The sequence below is a fragment of the Hevea brasiliensis genome, unplaced genomic scaffold (genome assembly GCF_030052815.1).
Source record: "Hevea brasiliensis isolate MT/VB/25A 57/8 unplaced genomic scaffold, ASM3005281v1 Scaf44, whole genome shotgun sequence".
Taxonomy (NCBI): Eukaryota; Viridiplantae; Streptophyta; class Magnoliopsida; order Malpighiales; family Euphorbiaceae; genus Hevea; species Hevea brasiliensis.
The window spans coordinates 161,125-182,266 of NW_026614962.1; the positions used below are offsets into that span (position 1 = coordinate 161,125).

The 21,142-nt window shown below is 44.3% G+C and overlaps 2 protein-coding genes across 2 annotated transcripts in view; both read right to left on the reverse strand.

The window, feature by feature from the left end:
* The window catches only part of LOC131177391 (uncharacterized), a 3,668-nt gene extending 3,215 nt beyond the window's left edge, over nt 1-453 (reverse strand). Inside the window, exon 1 of the mRNA XM_058142356.1 lies at nt 1-453. This exon is cut by the window's left edge and continues 3,215 nt beyond it. The gene's annotated coding sequence lies outside the window, so the exon portion shown is untranslated.
* On the reverse strand, nt 387-3,019 carry LOC131177395 (uncharacterized mitochondrial protein AtMg00530). Its single transcript, XM_058142357.1, is given in 3 exon segments — nt 387-1,004; nt 1,007-1,168; nt 2,827-3,019. Coding segments are annotated over 3 exon segments (513 nt in total). The 3' UTR covers nt 387-846.
* Between the last annotated feature and the right edge of the window lie 18,123 nt (nt 3,020-21,142).

Below are 21,142 nucleotides of genomic sequence, written 5' to 3' on the forward strand. Positions count from 1 at the left end.
CCTCTATTGATGATAGATCAAGGGCCCTCCTGCCGTCGTTTCAGTGACTCATAGGGCTTCCCTCAGCTCAGTCTTTTTGGTTCTTGAGAATGGTCGCCGCCTCTCCCAGGACCGGAATGATTATCCCTGCCCGATGGGTCTACATCCATCCCTGAATGTCGTCGGGTACTGTTCACTTCCCCGCCATTCTTGTAACCGTCACCTGTAATCCGCGCAAGTGTGTCCGCACCCCCCTGAGTGGACGAGAAAGAAAGGATTTCTCAGAGCAACCCCCAGGAGTCAACTTTCCCGTATGAGCATTCGGTACATGTATCAGTCCGTGGAAAAGTGAAAGGGTCACCACTACTGAGGATCTCCCCCCTAATCTTAGATAGGTCGTCTGAGGGTTCGCCGCGGTTCATTGCTGTGCTTACACACTAGGCTACCCTTCTCCGAAAGCTCCGCGTGACCACCTACCACTAGTCTTCAGCCGGAAGGGTTTATTGCACAAAAACGCCGGGACGCAGGCTCCCGAAGAGGGAAGCCCAACGAATGTCAGATGCAAAGCCCCGCACCTCATTAAGATCATATTGGCATACTCTCCCAAAAAAAAAAGAGCAGACCCCATTGAAGACGAGAGTGAGGTACAACAAGGCCATTTCTGTCCACCGCCCTTCTCACGGAACCGTACGTGGACGTTACCGCTCATACAGCTCCCAGCCAGCAAGCAGTTAGCCTTCCTCTACAAAGAATGGAAGTGTGGATGAATCGACATCAAATAGAGGAATTTGGGTTTTCTTTTCAGCAATAACATGCTAAGAGCATCCCTTTCACAAAAACCTAAAGATCCCCTCCTATCCTGCCACTTCAGCACCTTTTGATCTTTGAGAAGATCATTACGAGCCCTCTCCTAGAATGTTTTTGTAGATTCCGAAAATTCCATGGTGGATCAGGACGAGAATGAATCCGGGAATCCAGGACATACTCATCCTGGAGCTTCTGCTCTCCTCTGGGGAGGGATTTTTATAGATAGAGAGGTGAGTCGAGGGTAGCCTCCCGCTTGACCGATTTCTCGGAGTCGGAGGAAGATCTCTCATCTGATGACCCTGAACAAGAAGGAGCTGCTCTCGATGTGAGATCAGCAGCAAAAGAAAGAAGAGGAAAGGGATGCCCCAGAGCCCGGATAAGCCTTAAAAAAAAAACACACACAACGGACCGGACACAAACAAAAGAAAGAAGAAAAGGGCCATGATGCTGATCCTATGTTCGTTTTCGCCCTGCCCCGATGATGCGCTCCTAGCTCGCGGAGTTACATACCAGAAAAAGAATCTCTCTATTACTTTGAGAAGAGAATCGTTGGTTTGACCGACGGACTACGTGGGAAATACGAGATCTAGGCAAGCCGCTACATCTTCTCCCCTTGCCCTTGAACGATAGAAGAACTACTTATCTTCTCTTAGATAGCAGTCGATCGGTTCGCATCTATGGTCAATCAATAGGTCCGCGGATCTATTCTTCTATACGATAAATCGCCATCTCGTAGCACCATCACGACACCGATTCTCGTTATTTTTCCGAGCCCCCCATGCCGTGACTTCGACTTTGAGTATGATGAATGAGTGGAAAGATCTTTTTAGAAGTCCCTGTCCGATCCAACCAAAGAGTTAGTATATAAAAAATATATCTCTTTTTTAGATAAAGGGGAGAACTGCGAGTTTTTTCAGAAAAGACTTGCTGCTCCCCTATCCGAATCCCGCGAGTGACTAAGCGCGAGACGAGCCATAACATAAGGGGCGAATCTACTCTTCGTAGAATCGACCATAGATATCTTCTTTTTTCGGTATATTTGCATCAGGCTTAGCCCCTACTAGTAAGAAGGTGTTCCCGAAAGGGGACGAAACCTGTCTAAGATCCTGTGTGCGGCTTAGTAGCGCGTGAACAGAACACGTAGCCTAAGCGGAACTAAATATTCAACCAACCTATGATCCATTTTTTGAATCAGCTTACTATCAATAAACCATGTGTTAGGTTCTCGTTGCGGGAGATCTTGGAACATGCCCGTCGTGTGAATGCGCATACAAATAGGGGCACCCCCCGCCCTTTATTCGAATGGTGGTTTCAGCTTCCTTCCCCATACCATAGAAAAAGGGTTTTCCGGCCCTCTAGGTCGAGGAGCGGATAAGGTATTTCTCCATTTGATGCTGGAGGAGTGCGTGCGAGACTTCCGGATGCGGAAATCCCGCGATAGCTGCTTCTTTCATTTCTTGTATAGAGCATTTTTGTACCCATTTTTATTCGTAGTAGGTGCCTTCATGGGTCGGGCCAGAGTGTCGTTGATAAGCTCTAACGCTGGAGCGATGGTATGAGTCGGACTGCAGGCGCGGGTTGGACCGTGGGCGTAGACTAGTTTGCAGGCATGGGCCGAACCGCGTGCATGGACTGGATCATGGACGCGAGTCAGGAATGCTCTTTTTTCTTTATCTGCCGCGACCGCATACGAGGGCACATTGTCCCACTAAAATCTCCCATCTAATTTTTCTTGTTATTTTCCCGATCGTCGAATGCGAGATCGGAAGGCGTAGCAATTTGAATCACGCCGCATCGCAAAAAAGTAAACTCTCGGGCAGCGGTTGTTGTAGTCTCGGGTTTCTTGTAGCTTTGGGGATTGGTAAATTACTTTCTTCCTGCAATAACGGCAGAACCATTGATCATCTTCATCTTCGGGCTGCACTTGGTAGTCAGACTTCGGTAATTTCAGCATATCATTGCCTATATCCTATATAAATATAAAGGGCTCGTTTGACTTTGAGCTCTTCTTGATGTCAAAGTGCAAATCCTTTCGATGACCTTCTTTCTTCCCTTTGTCTTTGCTACCTTTAGGAGGTCTCCGACTTCTATCTGCGACATTAGCATATGCGTGCCGTTCAATCAGGTTTGCCCTGCTTCCAGTAGCACGTTGAGAGAGTTCATCGAAAGTAGTAGGGCCTCCAGCAATAATCAAGCCCGAGCGCAATTCAATGCGGATTCCCGCAATACACATTTTTCCCAATTTCTCTTCTGGGATAGATTCTGCTAACTGATTTCGTGGGAGAAAGGCTTGCTAATAAACGGAATCGTTCCATAGCTCAACCGACTCCTCGGGTTCTTTTTTACTACGCCGTAAATCTTCCGACGTGATAGATTTCCTCAAAGAACGAAATCAGGAGCATAATAACTCAAACAACTTGTCTCAGGACCTAATAGATCTCGCTTTCAGTCTGGAGAACCAGCGGAAAGCGTTCTTTCGGAGCGAGCTAGGGAACTGCTTGATAAGCAGCTTTTTATGTTGAGCAATATCAACGCATTGTGTCTGAAATTTGGCTAAATGCTCGAAATGAGCGATATGTTCTTTTGGATCACCAGTCTCGTCAAATGTATCAAACTTCGAAGGGACGTAGTATCGCGGGAACGCTTTCTTGGCCACGCTGTCATCATATGGCCTCTTATAGCTCCTATGATCTTCATTTATAGACAGCGCTGTGGTGGCGATGATCTCCTTAACTGCATCTTTCCACTTTTGATCTGCAACGTCCATCACGGACGAAGAAGAGGTCGGCTTTCGAGTAGTAGGGTGGTGGCATATCAATATTCAAATTACTTACGATATTTCTTTCGTTCAATGAATTCATGTCTCTTCTTTTTTGGCTGCTCCCACGACAAGTTTTTGTCGGTATTTACATAATGAAACAACTCGTAGTGCCACTCTTCGGTCCGTTAAACCAACTCCAACCAAACCAAGAGTTGGTTCTTAACCAAAGACGAGATTGCACAACTTCAACATTCAATCGCACAGCGCTGCCCATTAAAGGTAGCGGACAGCGACGCTGACGGATTAAGTCATAACATCTGAACATCAGACCATATTTGTTAAACTTACTTAACAGGTCTTTCCGATCAGGACGTAGACAAACCGCAGGTGGATCTAATAGTTGTTCCAAAGGTAAAGTGAAGTCACAACAGGCTTCCTCATAGCACCGGACATATCGTACGAGAGATTCCACCCAATATCTGAGCATGACTTTCTCCACGTAGAAGTCCCCTTCTTCAGTGAGCTTACGCTCAAAATCATCCCGCACAGACAACAAATACTTTTCATCTGGACGACACGACTCCAAAAGAAAATACCGCACCATACCAAGGTGATAGCAATTAACTACTAACCCATCTGGAAAACCTAACCAGATAGGAAACGGTAGTGGTATGATTCCACCAGGCGAGAAGGCCACCAAAACGTACCTATACCAGTGTCGGTTATATTGAGGTTCTATTTTTCCTTAGCCAAAGACGAATACCGCCTGTAGTACAGCCTCAAAGACGCCTCAATCCGACCATGGATCTCTTAATCCAGTTTGCTTACCCATCCTTATCTGCTTACGGTAAGTTCACAATTTCCTTAACCATGAAGCGATCTTACGGAGAGGAGATCTCATTTACGCTAGGTGATGCTATCCCCTTGACTTATAAAGATTGTAAGTGAATTCCAATGAGTGAGGTCTATGCTCATATATATCGATATATTAATCAATATGCCCTCAACTTAATATGTTTAGTTTCCCAGTCTCCTCGGGTAAACTCTTTCATTTACCAAGGCTGTTTTCTTGAGGAAGTGAGCAAGCAAAAGAGTGACTTCTGTAGGGGGCAAGTCAAACTCTTATTTTTCAAGCTAGGTTCCTGACCAGTAAAGGACGGATGTTAAAGTTATTTTATTCCTAGAAGAATAAGGAATATTACAGTATCTAAGAAAAAGAAGAAAGATAAGAAGTGGAAAGTTTTTGCCTATACAAGTAACTTCGTACAAAGGAAATGGAATTATAATATCGAAAATGGGTATTTAACCTTTGGTTCGTATATAGGCATTGGTTAGCCTTTCTTCTCATGAGCCTTGATTGTAGTGAACGGCTTATACAGATGGATGTGGTGGGACTTGCTTCGTTCGTTCCTCGCTTTCTATCTCATAGAAGTTCCATTCCGAAGATGGGTGATAGGACCCTAGGGAAGTGCCTAAGAGGATAAAGCAATCGAATTCAATATTGAGAATTGCCCACCTGTGGTTCCTTTGGCTTCGCAACGTGTTACCGGCAAGCCTCGGTTTGCATGTAGGAGGTGAAGAACTCTGTTGAGATCAATAGAAAATACCTCAGATGAAGTAGTGATTGCTTCCTTTCTGAAAGGCTAATGGGAGGTTGCTCGCCTACACTTGCATTGCCGGATCTCATGTCAATGAGCTCTAATTAGCAGACCATAGCGCTTATGCTTCCATTCTCTGTGAAGAAGAGTCAAATAGCAGTTGCTTGGTCTCGTCAAAGGCTGACTTCCTTCTCCTTGGTTTACTACCGCGGGCTTGGATCCTTCCCGTTGAACAACGTCTTCGTGTAAAAGGCCAAGAGAGATACAAAGCGTACAACGAAAGAAGACAAAAGCATACCATTCTGAAAGAAGTGAAAGTTAATAAAGAAAGCAATGTTTGAAATGGCAAAGAAAAGAGAGGAAGTCTTCTACTCCCAAAGATAACCAGCCAACGCGTGGAGGGAAAGTCAAAGAAAGACAAAGTGGAATCCTTCTCCGAATCCGAATATCGCCAAAGGCTCCAAACCTTACGAGAGTGCCTAAAGACCCTCTATCACTTAAGAACAAGAAAACCCATATCAAAAGTGAGCTTCCGAAGAAGACCCTTTTCGTCATAGATTGGGAAGAAAACGAAGGAAAGTGACTCAACGAACGGTATAAGGGAACCAGAGGTGATATCATACAGATCCCTCCTTCGTAGCCGGTACCCCGAAGAGGGAATTCCAACAATCACTTCGTCCTCTCCTACAAACTCTATTAATTCCACCATTTCCCCAGTCTTGAACCTTCATTTCATGAAAGTACACGAATCCTCTTAGATTGGGCTGCTTTTCTCCCGTTTTTCGGAATAAAAAGAGGTGCTTCCTGGCTTTCGAATACGACTTCGATAAGAGATTGCAGTTTGATTTTTAGTTGAGTTATATAGTAGTCTAGGCCTGTCCATTAAGGATTGACTGCTGGATGTCAAGATTCTAAGTGGAAACCTTAGGCGTCTGCCTCGAGCCATGCTAAAGATTGTTCACGAGATTGCTCTGGGAGGATTCAAAGCAAACTACTAGTTGTGCTACCAGGTCCGAAAGCCCACCCCTGTTTACACATTTCAATTTCCCTGTAAAGCGAGGGTCACGATCGCTGATGATGCTCTTAGGAAGGCCCCAATACTTCACAACATGCTTGAAGAACAAGCGGGCTGCTTCATCGGCTGTGCAATCCCGTGGGGCAGGAATGAAGGTTCCATACTTCGATAGCCTGTCTACTACCACCAAGATGGAACCGCAACCTTCAGACTTAGGAAGAGCCGATATGAAATCCATGGTAACGCTATCCCATGGACGTTCAGGTGTAGGCAGTGGCTCAAGCAAACCAGCGGGCTGTCTTTGCTCTACCTTGTCTTGTTGGCAAACAAGGCAGGTTCTCACATAAGCTTAGAAATGACGTAATAAGAAAGGGTTCTGAAGGAAGCAGGTTGTTCTGAACCCTTTCTTACGTCATTTCTGTTCTGGTACTGATGTGAGTTCTGCTATAGATGCTATAAATAATGCTGAATTACGCTTTCGGATTCTTGCAGATTTCTGGGATAATTTTAATAGAGAAGAAGAAGAAGAACGTAATAGGAATTTAGGATACTAAGATGATTATTTTCAATAAAAGAACTAATAATAATAGTATGAAAAAGTATAATTGGATTTTTTATAATAGTAAATGGAAAATTTATAATACTAGTTTTTTGTATTATAATTGTTATTGGGCTTATTATTTAGGATTAAAAAGGCCTGAGTTCAAGTACGACTTATTTGCAAAACCACTTGCACTTGAAAGCCGCTGGGAAGCTCCCAGCATGAAAAGGGAAAGTACCTTTACCAGAAGCCCTATCTATAATGATATTATTCCTAGCTTTCCATCAGTCTTCTGGACTGGTAAGATTCGAATCAAAGATTGTATTTTATGTTATGACACAAAAAGTAGAGTTAATATTATATTAAGAGTGGCTGCCCTAATACAATTAGATCCCCTTGAGGGATTAAAGCTGATCAAAGTGGGGAAGTTTCTCATAGGAAATAAGGCCTACTACCGCCTATTTGAGGTACTTCCTGTTGGGGTACTTCCATTTGGAATACTTCCAATACTGCTATCCAGGGTAGAAGTCAAGCCTATTGTCTTTCCACAAAGGATTATTTCTCCTGATTCACTGAGTGTGAACAATCTAAAATACCCCCTTCATGCTTTTGGCAACTCAGCAGCAGTGAGTGAAAGAATCAGAAGGTTAGTCAATGTAACGAATGCAGGAACTATCACTCCATTACTAATGGTGTTCTACTATGGGTGGGTAAGCCATTACCCCTTGGAAATCCTCCCAGATATATATCTGATCATAGATCAACAGCTCATTCCGTTCGAGAACGAAATCCCAATGATCGACGTTATAGAAGTTCCCACAGATGATATAGAGGGTGGGGATACAACCCTCAAATGGATGATTGTGGGGGGCATAGCCTTGAGTATCATATTCATTTATTATGCAACCACAATGGTCTCTCCGACGAGCCCTTCGGAATAGGTCTTATAATAATCATTATGTTGATTAATAGAAAAGCGGTAAAGAGGGAGGTTGAGTGTGGTAAGGGGATGGGCGGCGACCCTTACAGAATCTAGAATAAGGGAGAGGGTCGAGTCACCGCTTCGCCCCTTACAAAGACTCTCTTCCTTTCTAAAGAGTAACTTCCCACCTCGTATTTTTTATTATATTAGTAGAGCTTACGTTGGTCGCCTCTCTATCTAAGATAAGAGTTCGAGTTCGATTCCAAAGCCCAGGAAAGCCTTGTTGACCGAATTAGTCCTTCTGAAAGGAAGTTCCCATGCCACCGCTTCAGGCTTACCGTACTTATTCCCATCCAAAGAGTTCGACCCCTGTACTGCGCCTAGAAAATTTTCTAGAGGTTTAGACATATTAGAGCTACCACTAGTGAGTTGCCTCCCCTCTAGCTCTAGGGTGATTGAACTAGCGGATATGCCGATAAAGGCAAAGCTGATCTTGGGATCTTTCTAACCTAACAGCATCTATTCCTTTTAATAAGACTCGAAGATGCAAGTCTAGATTCACTCTCTTCTCTGCTACTTCGTCCCCTTCGGTGAATGCTTTCTTGCCAACATGCCTTCCTTTTAGACCTAGACCTATCATTACCGACTAAGGGCAAACGTGGAAGATTTCCAATCATTTTGACAATGTCGTACCTTTGCTACTTAGATTTTCCTGCGAGTTCGATTTCTTCTTACTTAGTAGAATGGCAACCCTTGGAGTTCGATCCAAACAAAAGCAGAATGCCGGAAAGCAAATCCAATTCAATCTTGACTTCCTTCTGACTTCTAGGCTTTTACCCGAGTTGCAGAGAAGAAAGATATGAGATTGACCAAATCGGAATGCGCACCTTCTTCATACTGTAAATTATCATGCGTACTTCCCTCCAATGCCTCAGTTAAGGCTATGACTGATTGATGAGCCTTCTATCTCCTTCGGTCAAGCAAGGCTGACTGAATCAAGGGACGAACCACTTATAGGCTTTCTGCCTTCTCTTCTAGCTCATTCGATTCCCTATAGGTCTAGGTCTAGGCAAAGAGAACTGGGCAAACTAAACCACTAGTAGGTCACGAACTCAATTAAGAGATCAATCCAATTTCCTGCTGGCTACTTTCTTCCTTATAGTTGGATGTCTTAGAGAATAGAGTTTCGGATAGATGGGTTCTACCCCAGGGTTTAGACATATTATCAGGAGAATGCCCCCTAATCTGCGACATTACACGGATATGCAAAGGTCGCTCATTCACTTCCATCCTTCTCGTTCAATCTAGTGCCTACTCACTACCCGGGATCTAAGACTCCTTCCTTTAAAGAAAGCGCAGCGTGAAACCAGTTTCTTTCATTCGATGTAGTGGTCCGATTGCCTAGTGGAAGCCCTTAGGCACTTGATTCTAGCGTACGCTCGGCTCCTCTACCAATCACCACAGCGCGAGATGCGCAAAAGTTACTGACCCATCTCTCCACGCCAACTGGCGGAGCGGCTCCCTGTGCTCTTTCAACCTCGGTTAATGTCGTAGTTTCTTTCCCTTCTCCTAAGTATGAGTTGAGAGTCTAAGAGGGAGTCTTCCTCTACTCTAGGCTCACTCCACCCCCTCTGTTGTCTTATTTCAATGCTTTGAAACCATGGGTGGTAGAATGGTGTTGGGACTATTGAAACTGTCGATCTCCAACTTGAAGGTGGGCGGGAGATAGATAAGGCCTGCAAGGGCACTGTCTAGTTCTCGACTCGATTATCTTGTATGAGCTGAGTGGTAGACCAATCCTACCATAACTAAAGGGGTGAGGAAGAAAAACAAAGATCAACCTACTACCAAAAGGAAAGGCGATACCCCGCTGAAGGCAGCAAGCACCATCCACTTGTTGGAACGAGGCCTTTCTCAACTCTTGGTCTATTGACGCTCTGCCGGTCAAGTCCTTCGTAACTTGACTCCACAGGGCTCATGCAAAAAAGCGACTGGGTTAGTTTGGCCAGCTGACCGAAACACGTTATACCTAACGAACTAGCGTAGCTGTGGGACTCTCGCTAGTATTGATCTCCTGGACTAGTACCGATGGTGGCTCCTCATCCGAGGAGTAATAACCTGTAAAAGGAGGGCATTCAGTCAAGCATCCAATCAGCAGCTGGACTGGAAAATAGATACAAGAATGATTATAGAGTTCCCATCTTTCCCGATTGGCTCCGCTTTTCTCGAATGCAGGTATGAAACCAGGAAACTAGCCTTTATTAGATTAGTAAATAAAGCGGAAACAAACCTGTGGGATAAGTCAGCAAATCATCATCATATATCGGATATCGCACAGGAAAGAGAGATTCCGGAATCTCTTGCTGGCCTGTAGGGACAAAAACACCGTTTTCACACTTCGACTCTCGTTAGAAGGGAGGCTAACCTTATTCATAGACTCAAGAATCAGTTAGGGCAGTGGTGTGAGAATCATGATGAGATATCTGACATTGTCCTTGATCACTTTCAAGATAGACATGTGGAACTGTTTCCATGGAAAAGTTATTGAATAAACCCTTACATCTCCCAAGAGGACAATGCTCTCCTCCTTCTGCTAATGCGAATATCCCGTTCTTGGTTCTTATCTTATATAAAGATCCTGCCCCTGTTATGTTAGCGTCTCTAATCTCATCTATTGGTTGGAGCTCTCTTCGGGAAAGAGTCTAAGCTGCCCGCCCATTTCTTCTTCAATTTCACAAAGACAAAGAAGATTTGAGCTCCTTCGGACCCTTCTCCTATAATGTTAGGCGAGGTGCCTTCTGCTCTCTTCGATTTAGAAAGCAACTGAGTGGCTTTCGCTCCTTGGTCTATTGTCTATCGATGTCCTGCCCCACCTCTCTTTAGTGCTTGAGTTAGTTGATAGAGACCTGTACTGTAGGAATAGGCCACTTCTTGGCAAGTTCGGAAGCTTTGGTGAGAGGGGAACTAATGCTAATGGTCTCGGATATGGCTCAGAGTACTGCCTCGCTTAGTCCAGCTGAGCTCTACTATTAACTAATGAGACTTACATAGAGTACAAGTACCAAATACAGAAAAAAAGAGTGTATGCGAGTAAGTGCGAAAGCTTTTGCATCTTCTTTTCCGTCTACTAATTTGAGCTCTTCTTGTCGATCAGTGCGACTCCAAAATCCACATACAGAGAAAGCTGATGTGCCCTTTTTAGCGCAGTTGCAATATCAATATATAGCGTAGTTGCAAGGCTTTCTTTCGTGAGCTAGCCTTGTTTGCTTCCTCTTTTCCTCTCTGTTTCGGATGTCCATCCAATCTCTGATTCCAGTCCATAACTTTCTTGAATATAGCTCCTGTTGCTCTTCTCTGGCTAGGATGTCACTTATATGGCTATCTTTTCTTAAGCCTCAGGGTAATAAGGGACTAAGGCCTGTAAAAGAAGTATCGATTATAAGACCTAATCCGGCTTTCCGTGCGATATCTCCTTGCTAAAGGCCTATCTCTCATCTTGAAGGCTGGTTGAATGGATCATAGAAGGTACAAGATGTGCTTCCATTCCTTTACCTATTTCTGTGCTTATTTACCAATCTTTGCTTGTTTAGCAGCGGGCTTCTGTCATTCTCATTGTAATATTAAGTGTTGTAATAATAAATGATGTAGTTGTAAGATCCTCCTTCTCCTCCCTCTGCTTGGGAATTAGTGTCGGGTACATGGAAGGGTTAGATTGAGAAAGAGAGGGTACGTAGAGGGGTCAGAAGTAGCGACGAGTTAATCAAAACAAAAGTAGCAAGTTTGTTCCGTAGGCTTTCGTGAATTGAATGGGGCTCATGGCTTTCGAAGTCGAAATCACCCGCAATGGCTCTGATAGTTGAATTTTTTGTTCTTTCTCAAAGGGATCGTATTGATCCTCTTCTGAGACTATGGGAGAAGACTGGGTAGAAGAAGCTTTTAGCCCCTGCTTGGTCAGTGCTATTTCCCGGTCGTCCAATGGTCTTTAGTCGTTATTAAGCCTGGTATGCCTCCGCCCTGTGTCCACAATTCCAGAACTTCAATCCAGGATCATGCCTTGGGCTTAGTTCACATGTTCCTGCTTAGTTCGCATTCCGGGTATATGGCAAGCAAGAAAAACGTATTCGCCATAGTTACGATATCCTTTGCTGATAGTACTACTAGCTCTTGACTTAAGGGGCAGTAAGTAGCTCACCAATTTCGGGTGTACGCGTCCCGTAGTCTAACTGGTACTCATGTCTTCTATAGCAGTATGGTATATGTAATGTTGTTGGTTCCAGGTTGCTTAGGACTGTCAGGTTGCTAGTCCTTCGACTAAAAAGCCTTTTCTCAAAAATTCCATTTCCTTCCATGAAATTAGATGAAAAAATTTTTAGTATCCGTTGAGTCATTCGCAGAAGCAGCTCTTTCAAAAGCACCCAAATCTGATGAAGGAACTGTGGAATCAGCGGTTTCTTTCATTCGCTGAAAAACAACGCACCGAAAATATAATAAAAAGAATCCGATGGATCATACATTGCACAGGCATCATCCTAAGAAGCGGAGCCTAGGGCTGCTCTTTCCCTCTCAATCTGAACCGGCTGAAGAGGAATTATTCCCTGAAGCCGAGGCCGAACTAAAATATTAAGTTTATCCCGTTCCTCCGGAGCGCCTCGCCCTCAGGAGCCCGAAGTAACTCATCCTCATCAGCCCCAAGTAACGAATCCGAATGCCTATCTCCAGCCGAATTCGTTTCATAACATAAGACTTATCGGAAGAAGCAATTGGATAAGAATCATACGCTGAATGAGCAGACGAATCGACCGAGGAAAGAGATGCTTACACACTAGAACAGAACCTAACTCTACTTCTTTTTTTCTTTCTCTTGCTGCTATCCTCTCAACAGGTCAGTCAATATCAGTAGTGGAAGAAGCAGAGTAGTCCCCTGGTCATCAGTTAGTAGTTTAATAATCCCAGTAGTGGTCCTCTTGCCTTACCCTTCTTGCAAAGAGCCTAAGCGGTTAAAGCAAGGATTGACTTTTAGGCTGACTGGATGGGATCGGCCCTAGTACCGAGAACAACGAAAGGGGAACTACACCGTCCGCCCACTAATCCCTTCCCTCATCCTTGACTTCCTTTCCTGAGTCATCGTTTGCTAGTACCAGAGTTGGATGCTTACTTCGCTTTCTTTCCTTCCTAGGTCTATTCCTTCTCTCCACTTATTCGGTATGTCCGCCCAGTCGTCAAAGCTTTTCCTTTTTTCTGAGAGTAAGCACCAGCGGGTGAATCTTTAGTCATTTCCGGTATCGCTTTTTATGGTTCCATTTCCTTGAAAACTGAATCTTCATCTTCCTTTATTTTGACTTATGTCAAAAATTTTTATAAATAAGTAATTTGACTCCTGCAAATGCTACTAAGCCTAAGCAGTCCAATCCGTAGTACGTAATCCGTCGTAAGCATAAGGTCTAGCATTCTAAGCTGTCGAAGTCTTCGCTGTATTCGTGTCTGATGGCTTGTGAAATAGCCTCGCTTTTAGGGATGCCCCTTTCTTAAGGGCGAGTGATTGAGAGCGATTGAACAGCTTTCCTTGTCACGAACTGGACTCGAACCAGCCTCTCCAGATGCGGGTCTGGATTTCAACCTTTATGATCGTGACTTTGGTAACCCGGTTCGTCTTCGACAAAAGAAAGACTACATCCGGGGGGAGAAGGGCTTCTTCTCCCAAAGTCCGTCGGGCCGACGACAACCCGCGGCAACCATACCAAGACCTAACGAGAGATTTCTCTCTCTCCCTCACTTTTTGGCGCCAAAAACCTGTCAGCCCGGCCAGGGCGCACAGAGGTGTGGTTTGGGTCGAAAAAAAAACATCGGCGGCCTACCCGCTTTCTTTTCGGAAAGATGCCTCTCAACCGCTTTAGAGGACTTCTTGTCTGTTAGTCCTAAACCTTCATTCCAATGAATACAAATAAGATCAGAAAGGCCAATCGTGTATGGGGTAGGAAAACACTACACTTGCTCATCATTATCTGTTTTGGGGTCTTTTTCTTTTGGCTTTTCATCCTTAGGCGTAGGAGGAAAGACGGGATAGATAATAACTCCTTTGGCCCAACCTGCCTCAAAGTGGATAGGAACGTTGCATTTCTTATTCCACTCCAAGACATCGCGTGAAAAGTTATAATATTGATTGCTGTTATCTCTATGATACCGCCAAGTCAGAGTGATTGCCCAAAAAATAATAATGAGTCCAAAAAGAATAATTAATAATACCAAGATAATGATGAGCCCCGTGTAGTGGGGGCCGAGCGCCTCTCGTAAAAATTTGACTACTTGACCAATTCTTTGCATTTATAAGATTTGATCCTCTTCCTCCTATTCCTATTGATCAGAAGCATCCAGCAGCTTAGCGCCAGTAGCTTACTACTTTACTTTATGTAATTTCTCACTCTATCGTTTATCGAAGAAAGTGAGGCGCTCTACTTCTCTTCGGTCATACTTCCTTTCTTCTTATCCGAAGGTTCTTTCTCTTCTCTCTTTTTGTCACGATCAGAATAAAAGGTAGTTCGCTGGGCCTGTCTTTTTCTCCCAGAGGTGCTGGTTCGACTCCAGCTCGTGATAAGGCCTTTTTGGTCATATCCCTTCTTGGTCTCGCTTTGTATTGTTATATTCAGTTCCTTTGTCCTGTCCTTCCATCGCTCAACTATTTGTTGAACATTGAATTAGCCCGATATAAGATTAGCACCAACTGGGATCATAAAGCGGATTGGGCTAACGGAAAAGGGAGGAGTCGTTCTGCCATCGATTACAGGCAAAGCTTCCCCGAGCTACAGCCCTCACTGTCAGCAGATTCAATACACAACTACCTGTACCAGAACCACAGGCATATGCGGTATGCGGGTGTCAGGTCTAGGTCTAGATGGAGGTTCCAGTTCCGGTTATGGTTCGAGTGGAAAAAGCAGAGAGGGACTACCCCTCCACGACCCGGCCCGTAGACCGAGACGTCCCCTCGGTGAATGTATTAGTAGAAGAGATTTATTCTTGGATTATCAAGATAGAAAGCAGACTACCCGAAAGCGATGAGCTCTTTTAGTGATGCCCGTTCTTCTTTCGTAGTGACCAGGTATTCTCTCCTACGGGGAAGCCTTTCCCTCTATCTGGAGTAGCTTCTTTTCTTGAGCTTTCTGATCTGATTCAATTGTTGAAGAATGAACTCTTGAAGAGAGGTCTCTATTGACTTAAGGAACTGGTCAATCAAAGTTGACGTCAAGGCCACGCAGAATGCCCATATATTCCATATATAGAAGAATTTTTACTTCAATATATACTGAGAAAGGCGGCTAAACTACATCTCTTAAGAATCCCCGCTGATAGAATGAGGACAGGCAATTGCGAAGAAAGAAGCCTATGTCTTAGACAACTCTATTTAGTAGAGGGGATACTAGGGACACTCAAGTGTCACCGCTAAGAAGGTCTACAATAACGAATTGTAGTAGATCACACTGGAAAGGTATGGAATGTGACAAATAAACAATAGCATAACAGCCGAAATCAGTCAATTTCCCATTTGAATTTACCCGCGTTACAGAAAGCCGTCCCGGGAACCTTGTTCCTAAATGAACTGAGTCGCCTCCTCTATTGACCAAGAACGTCGGTTAGACTTTAAGGGACCATTCCCTGTAAGGAAGGCCGCTATTCACCCAAAGGGCGAACAGCCGAAAGCAGTACTTATATCCTCCCGTCCTACCAATCTTCCTAGTATGGTTGATCTTAGGGGCTGGGGTAGCTGGGAACACTAAACAAAGTAAGGCAGTGCTCCCTACCTCGGTTGAAGTGCTCACTCCGGACCGAGATGCCCGCCGCTAAATAGATTCCAAGTAAGACAAGTCAAAGCACCTCAGAAAGGCGGAAAAAGTAAAGAACGTGGATCTGGTGGATCACACCCGTATTGAATGTTAATGTGGACATGTCAGAAAGGGCGTACCAGCAGCAAGCAGCCCAACGGATCAGAGAGGGAAGAGGATTCCATCTCAGCCTAACGTATATAGCTGTCGGTAACTGCGGTTCGTCGGATACGGTCCACAAAGAATTCATTTATGTAAATGTATCTGTTGTCACGGAGCCAGCGAAGGATCCCCAAAAACGTACTTTTTTTTGAAAGCGTAGAAACGCAATCCGCAATCAATGAAACTAACTATACTAATATGGTAAGACCAAGACCTTACATACGGAATACATAATATGGCTAAGTCAGTTCCCAGTGATTCAATTGCTTGCCTTCTATTTAGTCCATGGTTGCTCTCGACTTAGTTCATACCTTCGATGGTGGTCCCTAAGAGCTAATACTTATATACGAGCGGTCCAAACAAGCCAATGGGCTACTTCTATATTAGGGAATATGCAGATCATTTGCTTGCCTTCGCTGTAGAAAGGCTTGCTCTTTCCTAAAATCCCTACGTGCTTGATCTCATGGATTGACCGGAAAGCTGTTTAGAATATCTTTTGGAAGAGTTCTTTCCTAGCCTTAATCTTCCGCTTCGCTTGCCAATTCCGCCTTAAGTAAGCTATAGGGCTTCCCAAGAGGGACGAGCTCTTCGAACTATGAACTCCAGAGCCAAAGGAATGGTTTCCTCTGAAGAGGATTTGGGGGGGCTGCTTCTCGAGTTGAAGCCTGATCTACGACCACCCTCTCTTTCTTCTCTACAGCCTTTCTTTAGCTATACCTTTAAGGCTGTTTTTCCTTAAGCGAGCGAATTACTAATAAAGAAAGGTGCTTTACTTTACTAATAGAATATCCCTTCTCGATAAGTAAGGTAGGGGCTTGCTGTTTAGTTCCAGTAATCGAGCTAGGCTCTTTTTCGGCTATTCAACTATCTGGAGTTCTCTTCTATTGCTGATTTGGCTGCCTTCTTTAAGAACCTTAGTCTCGAGTATCTTGTAAGCTATTGCTTTCCAGCCTTCCAACTCTCTTTGCTTTGATAGAAATCTCCATTTCACTTTCATTCGAAGGTCTAAAAGTAGTGTAAGTAAGTACTATTACAGCATTGAAACTAAAGAGGGAAAGCAAAGACATCCTATTCAAAAATTCGACAGGGGAAAGATAGCTCTAGTAAAGCAGGCTTCTTTCAAAGAGTAATGTAATTCCGATAATGTCTAGGTAGAGGACTGAGAACGAATGGTAGGAGCAAAGAGTTCCACTAACAATAAGACGGGTGGAAGACTTGAAGAAAGGCTCGTGGATGGTGACCTCTTACCCTCGTTCTCCGAACCAACTTACCAACTGAGGGTAATAGACCTAAAGACGAATGGACCAGCTAATGGAAGGCTAACGTACCGAATGGAAGGCTTGCAATCCTATTTAGAAAGAGAATGAAAGTAGTCTCCCCTTAAGGGGCTTCGGTGCCAGTTAGACAGGAAGGAAAGAGAAAGAAGAGATCGGCTTTGGATGATTTTCTAAATGAGAAAGACCCTCACGGAACAAAAACTATAAGGCTCTTTCCATTTTCGGAAACATGCTATCAGAGATAGAGCAATGGGACTAGACAAGGAACAACCCCTTACCCTCGATCTGATGCCCTGACTCTGATTGAAGGAAAAAAAAGGACTTGCTTCGATTCGGGTCAAGCAGGAAGCCAATGCACCTTACTTAGACGAATAAGAAAGCCAATCGCACTTCCACCAATAAGAGGTGCGGGGGATGGTGATACCCCTTGAAAAAAATAACTCACTTACAAGACAGAAAAGTCAACTAACGGAACAAGGATTATCTCGCTCCTTCCTCATAACTAATGGTACCATTTACTCGATAGAAGAAGGTCTGGAAGTAAGCAACCTCCCTCGCTCAAACCGAAAGAAGGATTACGTCCAAGACGGATTAGGCTGAAAGGCAAGGTGGGCTGATAGGCTTTGGAAGTCTTAGGCCTGAGACGATCGGGAATGCTTCTCCAACCTCAAAGATCAGTCCCTCCCTTCATTACACAAACTACTCAAGCAAAAGAAAATTCAACCTTCTAATACGGGACTGGAAAAAGAACCGGAATCTCATAGACTGTATCCACGACACCAACTGAGAGAGAAAGAAAGAGAGAGGTGAGAGTTTAGCCTCTTTTAGTTCATGCCCCGTAGCATTGATCAGTTTGAATGCAAGTGATTTTAGAATTTTAATTATATACGTGGTATGGCATGAGGAGAGATCTTCAAATCAATCTCTTCCAAGCCCAACGGCTGAAATAGCCGCCTTTTTTCCTTCAAATCAAAAAAGAATGGAAGAGCGGATTCGATTCCGAGTTAAGAGTTCGTTCTTCTTCTTCCTTAACCTTTTATAAGGCAATTGCCTGCCTTCAAGCTAGTCGAACTACCTCCTTACTTTAGGAAACAAACCAGAACATAGTCTTGATGTGGGCTGAAGGAGTACGACAATAACTTCTTCTATAGTATAGCACCTTCCCTCGGGTCATGAGCTGCTTTTTTTTCTAGCTAACTGCATTCGGCAATGTGGTTCTTCTATTCCATTCAATAGCAATGCTGCCGAATCCTCTCTCCCATGTCTTATAGTCCTAATCGGGGAAGTCTGCTTTGTGAGAGTGCAGCAACGGAGCGCTAGTCCTTAGCATGAATCTTTCTATGAACTATGCCCAAAGCATTCGAAGAGTAAGGCGTGGGATGGGACTACTTGTTCGTTCGACAGCTTTTTCGTTCTCAGATCCAGTCTTTTCTGCTGTTCAAAGAAATGCTTATCCTGAGCTTTTTCTGGCTGTGGGATCTATCCCTTATAGTAGCCTAGCCCCTCCGACAACAGACGAGAGAGTTGCGGTTACTGACTCGATCTCTATCGCCACTGCTGGATTAAAGGATAATTTCCTAAGAGTAGTCTTCCCCTGGAATCTTGATATCCTTATTAATATTAATAAAATTAAGGTTTCGTCTCGGCCTCGCCCTAACGAGTGAACTTCCTCACCCGAATGAACTACTTTACCTTGCTTTTGAATCTTTTACTGGGAGTTTCAGGGTATTGAATGATTCTTCTCCGCGAGTGACTTTTCCTCAATTTCTGCCTATCCCAAGTCTTGCCAAAGCCCAGGTTCGTAGACCTGCCATGCAAATCCCACCTCCTACCCTCTCTGTCTTCTCTTCAAAGCTAGCCGAGTCGTTCTCCAGATCGGATCGGTGTAGAGACAAAATACTTTTTACTTAGAAGGACTAGTTGCGCTTCTTCCTCTCCAACAGGTTCCATTCCTCCGCCAAGAGAACCCCTAGGGCATTCCTCTCTATCAATGACTGAAGAAAGAGGGCTCTAACTTCCTTATGTAAGAGGGAGGTTTCTTTCACGGAATCAACTATTTGAATACGTTACCACCAGTTGCCACATTTACTGATTCAACAGCGGCTTTCAAAGAGGCTTTCGTCCTTCGCTTCGGTCGGCTAGCTCTCCTCCCTACAGTCGCTTCTGTTCGGCGGAACATGGCACCATTGGTTCCTTAAAGGAGAGCAATGCTGTCGGCAGGGCATTCGAAAACACCCGTAACAGCACCTAGTGTCCGCCCGTATGATCTCGAAAGAGAGTAGAGAGTCCTTTTTACCCCTACTTCCCTGTGCTGCTATCCACTAAACTAAGATAGCGTGGTCCATCTATCCCTTTCACAAAAATTATACTCCAGTCTATGGCCTTAGGAGCAGGTTGCCAAACCCCCGAACATAAAAACAACGCTTACGCGCCGTAGCTATTGGTTCGAGTAAGGTCGATACTCAGGACGAAACCGCACAGAGATGATTTCGAACACTTGCCTAAGATATTTAAATGGGCTGTATATAATATGGAGGAGTTTCGCCTCTTGCATGAGTATACGTTATGGACTGCCATCAGTCAAAACGGGTGGAATGAGTTCATGAGGTTTCGGATTGACACAGGAGAAAAATCCTTAGTAAAAGAACGTACCCTGAACCGCTTCGCAAACTCGGCCGACCAGATTGAGAAATGAGGGACTTTTGATAACTAATTGAAACCCCAATTTCTTCAAACCCTTTTCATACATGGCAGCTACTGATGTGTCAGCAATGACAACGTCATCACCTAGTACTGCGTACCCATCAAAAGCGAACCCAGGTAACACCTGCTCTGCTGCCCACCACACCAGAATATGGTGCGATAGAGCAAACAAAGGCCAAGAGGAGTGATATCCAAGAGGTTGACCTGCCACAAAGCTGACCTGAGAGAAGGAATTGAATCAATAAAGGCAGAATGCGCTCTTGCTGCAAGAATGGCTTCTTCACGTGAAAATGCCCCATATCCTATTCTGTGCTCGTAGATATCTGAACTATTGGCATTTGCCCATACAAGAGCTTAATCAACAGGAAAGTAAGAAGGTAAGGCGCATTCTATAAAGCTCTTATTCCTTAAACAGGGGATTTTTCTACCATCTGTTTACTAACAGCAGATTCAATGGCATCTTCTTCTCCTCCTGCTCCTGACAATGCTATTGCTACTTTTTCTGATTCAATTGCTGCGAAATCCTTGCTTGCTTTGATTTGAGGTTTAAGTTTCAGTCTTTATCCTTCCTTTTTACAGTCACTATGTGAATTCCTTTCACTAGCATCGTAGATTCCGGTTATCCCGCTAAAGACCTTCTTCTGAACGGGACTACCACGGGCGAAAGGAAGCTGCGAAAAAATGATTTTGATGCTTTTGGCTGTGATGTGGCTGTGTGCCTTTCTTATACGAGAGTCTATGCCCTTGGTGGTCAGATCCATTTCTGCGATTAGAAAGCACGACTCTAGTGTGAAAGGTAAATAGCGCACCCGAGAAATAAAATAAATAAGATGAGTAGTGATCCGGGAAGAAGGGCATCCCCCGAAGCGAAGAAAAGTCTTAGATCACTCTATTGCAGAAGGTAGGTCAAATCCATGTGAAAGTGAAACTTAAGGTGGGAAAGCCAAGGTGGGGAAGCAACTATCCGGGTTGGTACAGTTGAAGTTGGTTCCGTAGATGTAGATCGGTTCAACAAAGTAATCTCATAAGGAAGCGAAGGCTTGAAGACGCTCTTTAGAATGTGAGAGGAGCGAAAAGAACGTAAAGTGGTCCGAGAATAGAGCACCTAGCAAGATGAGGGAGTTTCGAGAAGCGTTGGAAGACTTTCATTTACATGATCTTAGCGCGTAGTGGGAGTCTTCCTTTCAAGTAGATCTCTCCGAGTTCTCGAAAGCTCGTGAATCGGCGTTTATACAGTTACTCGGGGAAGAATTAGCGAAGTACGAGTGCTCAATTCGATATCTGGGCTTTCGATCATTCAATTTGGAGTGTGAGCAAAGATTGACGGGGGACGTCTTGATAGAGGACTCATTACCTCGTAAAGAAAATAGTCAAAAGAAGGGCATAATATAAAGGCTTTGCGCCATAACTCGAATCCGAGCTTTCTTCCTTTCAAGCCTTCCTTTCGTGCTCGCTTTCGAGGTACTCGCTCTTAGACTTCCACTTCCCCCGCAGATCTGTTATCTAGCTCGAGTGTCTTCCTCCCTCTCCTGTCAAACCTTTTCTTGCAAACAGCCTATTCTT